This window comes from Protomyctophum bolini, assembly GCF_963924005.1.
Source record: "Protomyctophum bolini genome assembly, chromosome: 2".
Taxonomy (NCBI): Eukaryota; Metazoa; Chordata; class Actinopteri; order Myctophiformes; family Myctophidae; genus Protomyctophum; species Protomyctophum bolini.
Genome location: NC_137863.1, coordinates 29,508,800 through 29,515,631, shown reverse-complemented (window position 1 = coordinate 29,515,631; position 6,832 = coordinate 29,508,800). Strand labels below are relative to the sequence as shown.

Sequence of the window (6,832 nt, the reverse complement as noted above, 5' to 3'; positions counted from 1 at the left end):
GCTACTCATAGACAGACAGACAGCTACTCATGGACAATTGGACAGGCAGGAAGGCAGACAGCTACTCATAGACAGACAGACAGCTACTCATAGACAATTGGGCGGGCAGGCAGACAGCTACTCATAGACAGACAGACAGCTACTCATGGACAATTGGACAGGCAGGAAGGCAGACAGCTACTCATAGACAAGCAGACAGACAGCTACTCATGGACAATTAGGCAGGCAGGCAGACAGCTACTCATAGACAGGCAGACAGACAGCTACTCATGGACAATTAGGCAGGCAGGCAGACAGCTACTCAGACAGGCAGACAGACAGCTACTCATGGACAATTGGACAGGCAGGCAGGCAGGCAGACAGACAGCTACTCATAGACAGGCAGGCAGACAGCTACTCATAGACAGGCAGACAGTAAGACAGCTACTCATTGACAGACAGACAAATAACTACTCATGGACAGACAGACAGACAGGCAGGCAAAGAGCTACTCATGTTATGTTATTATGTTATTATAACAGCTACTCATGTTATGTGCAATAATTTGTGTAGTTATGGAAACAGCTCTTTGTGTTTATGCAAGAAAATGTAACACATTTATTTATTTATTTACATATTGTGTGCATGCACATTGTACTTTGATACATTTTGCGAAAATAAAGCAATTGAAAGAGAGAAGTTATCAAGTATCATTAATGTCGTAATTTTATCTACTGGCCCCTGGCCCCTTGCCATTTTTGTAATGTGGCCCACAGGTAAATCTATTTGAGTATCCCTGCTATAGCGCGCCGTTTTTCATCATTTTTGAGGATTTGAAAAAAATGAAAAAATGAAAAAAATAATCCGCAATTTCCGCAATTACCATTTCCGCAATTTTCGCAATTTCCGCAATTTGACAAAAACGATGGGTTATAGCCCATGTTTTTTGAAATTTTGGAAAAAAAAGTTTGCCTCGTTTCTCATCATTTTGGACCGTGGGCTATAGCCCATATCGTACGGCATACTATAGCGCGCAGTTTTTCATCATTTTTGAAGATTTGAAAAAAATGACGAAATGACAAAAACGATGGGTTATAGCCCATGTTTTTTGAAATGTTGAAAAAAAAAGTTATCCTCGTTTCTCATCATTTTGGACCATGGGCTATAGCCCATATTGACGGCATACTATAGCGCGCCGTTTTTCATCATTTTTGAGGATTTGAAAAAAATGAAAAAATGAAGAAAAAAATCCGCAATTTCCGCAATTTCCATTTCCGCAATTCCGAAATTTGACAAAAACGATGGGTTATAGCCCATGTTTTTTGAAATTTTGGAAAAAAAAGTTTGCCTCGTTTCTCATCATTTTGGACCGTGGGCTATAGCCCATATCGTACGGCATACTATAGCGCGCAGTTTTTCATCATTTTTGAAGATTTGAAAAAAATGACGAAATGACAAAAACGATGGGTTATAGCCCATGTTTTTTGAAATTTTGAAAAAACGTCTAAAACACGTCTATTTTTAGACGTTTTTTATCCCATTCTAAAAGGCTGGTTAAATATAAGTTTCCGATTGAAACCTTTAATGCCGGTGTGGCACAGGAGATAAACCTGGGGTTCATAAACAGAACATTCAAAAGAAAAACATTCCAAAAAAATTAAAAAAACGATGGGCTATAACCCATCGTTTTTTTCATTTTTTTCAAATCCTCAAAAATGATGAAAAACGGCGTGCTATAGTATGCCGTACGATATAGCCCATGGTCAAAAATGATGAAAAACGAGGATATTGTTTTTTCAAAAATTCAAAAAACGATGGGCTATAACCCATCGTTTTTGTTTTAGTGATTTGGGATAGTTACCTCTAATAGGTCAGGCTCAGAGATGATGTCCATACAAAACCTGCAGTAAGTAATTACATCCAGGGACACACATGTACAGGAATTTATTTAGAGGCCACAGCTCTTGCATATTACAACTGTTGGCTTGTTCATAAGGCAAAAGCAAGAATGAATCCACCAGCTAATTCACACAGAAAACGGAAAGCGTTTGGGAAGGTTGGAGACCCACGGGCATGCAGCAGAATGGCTCAGAATGCAATGTACAGCATTATATATATATACAAAACAACAGTACGACCCAAACGAATGCCACACATCTCATTCTACACAGTTACACAACAAAGACAGACCAACTTTTGTATATATTTTTTTGTTTTAAATAAAAAAGAAAATTATTTTAGCTTTTTCTTTGTAAAAGTGCAACTCAATTAAAATAGTACCTGTTTAAAGGCCTTTTTTAATGTTGAAATAAAAATAGAATCTCCCAAGTTATCAAAATGGAGCTATGAGAATATTGCATCTCTAGAATACACTCCTACTGGTTCAAGATTCCTTTTGAACCATATCTAATTTGTAAATGTTTGAGATGAGATCACATAGCTTTGACACATGATAACAATGCAAGTCTAGAACGTCCTGTTGATGTTGATAACAGTGAGTAGACAAGAAAATGTTTATCCTTAACAGCAGAAAGAAAATATACAGAGGTTTAGTGTTCAGTTTGAAGCAGTTGGCATTCACTTAAAAACAGACGAGACAAATATGCTTAATTTATACTCTGTCATAGGGTGGTGTCGTGTGCTGCAAATTGCAGATCCAGAAGCTCACATCGAGTCGCGGTGTACGCTTGTAGATCTGCTATTTTCAGCCCAGGAGCACGATCCTACGACAGAGTATGAACGAGGCTATAAAAGGGTCCATACACTCATCACAACTATGTACCATTAATGAATGGAGAATACGACAAATAAGCGCCATATAGTTTTGCATTGGACAGGGACACACTTAATAATCTCACTCAACATTGTCAAAACAAATGGTACTCCATATTGCTTAGTAACACAGAAATGATTTTTTTAGAAATGAATGAGTCAAAGATAGGTGCTATCTTTATCATGACACAGCTAGACTGTCAATCATGGTTTATTTTTTCCAACATTTTCTTTTTTTCCCCTCAGTATAATTTTTATAGTTAATAGTCCCTTCATAGGCATTTCGAGCTGACAAATAGGTCCTAGAGTGGCTATCTGAGTAACAGAGTCGGTACATGCATTGGTTACCAGGCTAAGTCAATAGTGTGATTGGGGTCGGACTCGAGGGGGGGGGGGGGGTCTATAGGAGTGGAAAAGGGCTCATGGGTGGAATTGGTGGGTGGGTGGGGATGGATTGTCTGTGCAGGTGCTTTAGTCATCGTCTTCATCCTCTTCATCACTGTCCTTCATGGAGATACCGGCCATGCCTCCCTCCCTAACTGAAGCCGTGGCTTCCTCCATTATCAGCCTGGTGCGCACGGTGTCATACATCTTGCTGTTGATGGTGGAGTCTAGCACCCCCTGCAGGCGGAAGTCCCGGTACTTTTTCTACAGGTGGGAAGAGAAGTTATCAATCATTCCCACCATTTTGTTATGTCATATGCCAATTCTGGATAAAAAGCTGCTAATATATTATTATTATTATTACCCAAAATCTAACAAAAATTCCACATGCCGCAAAAGGTGCCCTTTTTTCACTTGAGCACCTGCCCCTCAAAATGTCTGTGCACGCCACTGATAGGCCTATCCCTAGCCTGGGCACCATTCCATTTCGGGTTTATGAACCGGTCGGGAGTGGATGATATCGCTACGTCATGTTGTATTGTTTTGTAGTCATCAATCTTCTGGAACTTCCTTTTCCTTCAAACCGATTTTTCTCAATAAAAGCTACAGGCTACGAGAGCTTTTATTGTTATTTGTCCGGTTTGAGGGAAAAGGAAGTTCCGTTTGATTGTTCTTGCCTGATGACTACAAAACAATACTACAACGACGTAACGATATCATCCGTTCCAGACTGGTTCACACGGCACTTTTGGAACAGATACCAGGCTTTCCTCCGAGGTGGAAAGCCTGGTGAGGTGAGGTTAGCCTATCAGGCATCAGCTCATGCAGTGGCCTTGTAGTTTGAGTGTCCGACTCTGAAAAATAGCCCCCAATGCAATGCCTCCCTGCTTGGCACTCAGCATCAACGGTTGGATTGGGGGTAAATCCCTGCGACATACAAGCATAGCATTATGTCCAGGGGGTGCAATACATCAAGCTGCCTCATGTGTACAGATCAGGAAGGCTCCTGCCCTATGGGCCTCATGGCTTGGCAAGGCTTACTTACTATAGGCCTATCACTTTTTAAAAACATACTTTTATACTGGACGTGAATGGAGAGGCAACTTGTCAGTGTCAATATTATGACATCACCAACATGACATTGCCAGATTATCAGATTAACATGAAAGCCATATCGTGTGTGTGCGTGCGTGCGCATGCCTGCATATCTACCTTTGCAATCCTGATGAGGATTTTTAGCTGGTATACATGGAGCTGTTGGTCCATACGTTCAGTCAGCCAGGTTCCCAGTATGTTCATGGTGGCAGTGTACCATTGCTGAAACACACAAACACAACGCTCTCCAGCAAAACACACAATCACTTCATGCATACTCAAACACAGACTAAACACATGTCGTACTGCACGTAAACACGTAAACACATACGGTGAACAAAACATTTGTTGAATCTACAAACTTAACAGTTGGCACAAAGTATGTTTAAAGATTGCATTTTCTACCAGATGATGGTAGGTTGTAGAAAATGGTTGACATGAATGGTCTATAATAGGTGGAACTACTGCAGACAAGTGGTTCTGCAGTAGTAAGCACTCTACTGGAAGAACATCAAGTATTTATGTATGGAGTTGAATGTGATTTCACTTCAGATTAATCATTTCAGATTAAACTGCATTCTTTGTCTCCATCTAGAGGCATTGGTCAACCATTGTCACCACGGTGATACTTCGCAGGTGTTAAATATTTACCTCATCAATATCCACCATCCCTCTGTGGTGGAGATATGAGTGCCCCAGAAATGCAAAGGTCCTTGCTTCAAAGCACTGCCACTTAATGTGCCAGGGCTTTGTGAAAAGAAATGTCTTGGCTTGCTCTGTGATCTGTTTTGTAGTACATTACAATAACCACCTAACTAATTTAGGTTGACTATGAAGGTAACATTGTGTAGCCTACCTAATTACCTAACTGATTTGAGGTTTGCCAAAGTGAGTGAAAGGTTTTGAATTAATAGTTTTGTAAACAGTCACTAGTCATTCATTCATGCTATTGTTGCAAATAAAAATGTTACAAATTACAAATAGACGTATTGGACCAGCAGCTTTTACCGTAGTCTTTTTTCGGGTCATAAGCCCAGTCCACACCAATGATTCACAACCCAACTAGTTGAATTGTGCAACCAGTTGCAGCGGTCTGAAATGACAGCAGTTGCAGGTCGATGCAGTTTTGGGAGTGGTCTTTACCAATACCAACCATGTTGTGAGGGAAAAACCAGATAAAACTAGAAAAATGTGCTGCTCGGAGCACAGGTCTTGATGTCTTGTGGGTGATTTGAGGCATTTATTTATCTATTTGTAAAAACGGGGACACTCGTGCAAACTTTAGAAGCCAGTCTTGGCCAATCAGGATCCCTAGCCTTAGCCACAAAAGACAGGTTGCCGATTTGAAAAATGTAGGCCTATTTTGCCAGGAACTCTACTATTGTTTGATTCTATCTACACATATCTATTGATTAATTGATCATTTATGATCATTTATGAGGTTTTCTCTTTCAGCTTCATCCAGGAGATGGCTAATCAGTTGGTTATACTGTAAGAAGTGCAATGGGGGAGTAGCAGTTAGGGACTCAGTAGTCTCTTGAGACAGACTGTTGACTTGAGAAAAGAGCTAGTGGAGTAGGCTAGTAGAAGTAAAGAGGGTGCTGTTTCTCCTTTATTTGCCGATGGGTTCTCAGATTGGGGACTCAGTCACTCAGTATTTTGCGTGTCTTAAGTACCAGGTCTTATTCCCTAACTTGAGTAAACTAAAGACCTGGAGGCGTGATCAATGCCATTTGGCTATTCTGAGTGACCAAAGAGCATTGACCACGCCTCCAGGTCTTTAGTTTACTCAAGTTAGGGAATAAGACCTGGTACTTAAGACACGCAAAATACAGCCCAGTGACACTTACTGTAGACCAAGGTCAGGATGCAAACCGTTTACCTTCTGATTACCAGACAGGCCTATTTGCAATAGCACCATACTTCATATGAAAATCTATTACAAGGCATTTGCAGACACTCTTAATCCAGAACGATTTACAGTAAGCAAGGTAAACACAAGGTACATCAAATGCATAAAAAAGTAATCTAGGATCATAGGTAAATCAATAACCTATCATCAGTCTAAACAGACAATATAATATATATTGTATTGTATGTATATTGTATTTAAAAATAAAAAAACAATAATAATCATTACATTGAATGAACCTGGTCTGTCCAAAATACTGTAACATGTAGATAGATAGCACTAGCTACCCGCCTATCTGTGATTGAATGCTGCAATGCTCTTTCCCGTTTTCCTAAACTGGGCACCTGGTGGCTTAGATTAGAATAGTGATTCACAACCTGTGAGCCTGGGCCCACATTGATTGAACATGAAAGAATGAATGCTCTGAAAATGCATGTGGCCCATCCATCTGAACACTTACAGTATCATGGTAGTAGCTGCATGATAGGCTGCCGTGAATGCTTTTGAGATTTTCAAGTGGGTCCTGATCCAGAAAAGGTTGAGAACCACATCCATTGGTGTAGAACAATTTTTCGTTAACTATAGAAAGTTAGAGGTCCACTATTAGATAGACTCATAACACGGCACCATCTCAAATGATTGAAAGAAATCCGGTGATGTCACCATTTTGAAGTGTGAAGAGGATTTTTC

At 40.2% G+C, this 6,832-nt stretch overlaps 1 protein-coding gene across 5 annotated transcripts in view; it reads right to left on the bottom strand.

Annotated features, from left to right (window-relative positions):
* Positions 1 to 1,908: 1,908 nt before the first annotated feature.
* cadpsb (Ca2+-dependent activator protein for secretion b) overlaps positions 1,909 to 6,832 on the bottom strand; it is a gene marked incomplete at its 5' end in the record, with an annotated part of 95,677 nt that continues 90,753 nt past the window's right edge. For all 5 annotated transcript variants that reach the window (XM_080792009.1, XM_080792011.1, XM_080792012.1 and 2 more), the window contains 2 exons: positions 1,909 to 3,399; positions 4,348 to 4,452. In XM_080792009.1, the coding sequence (XP_080648135.1) occupies positions 3,223 to 3,399; positions 4,348 to 4,452 (282 nt within the window). In that variant the 3' untranslated portion in view covers positions 1,909 to 3,222. The remainder of the gene's footprint in view (positions 3,400 to 4,347; positions 4,453 to 6,832) is intronic.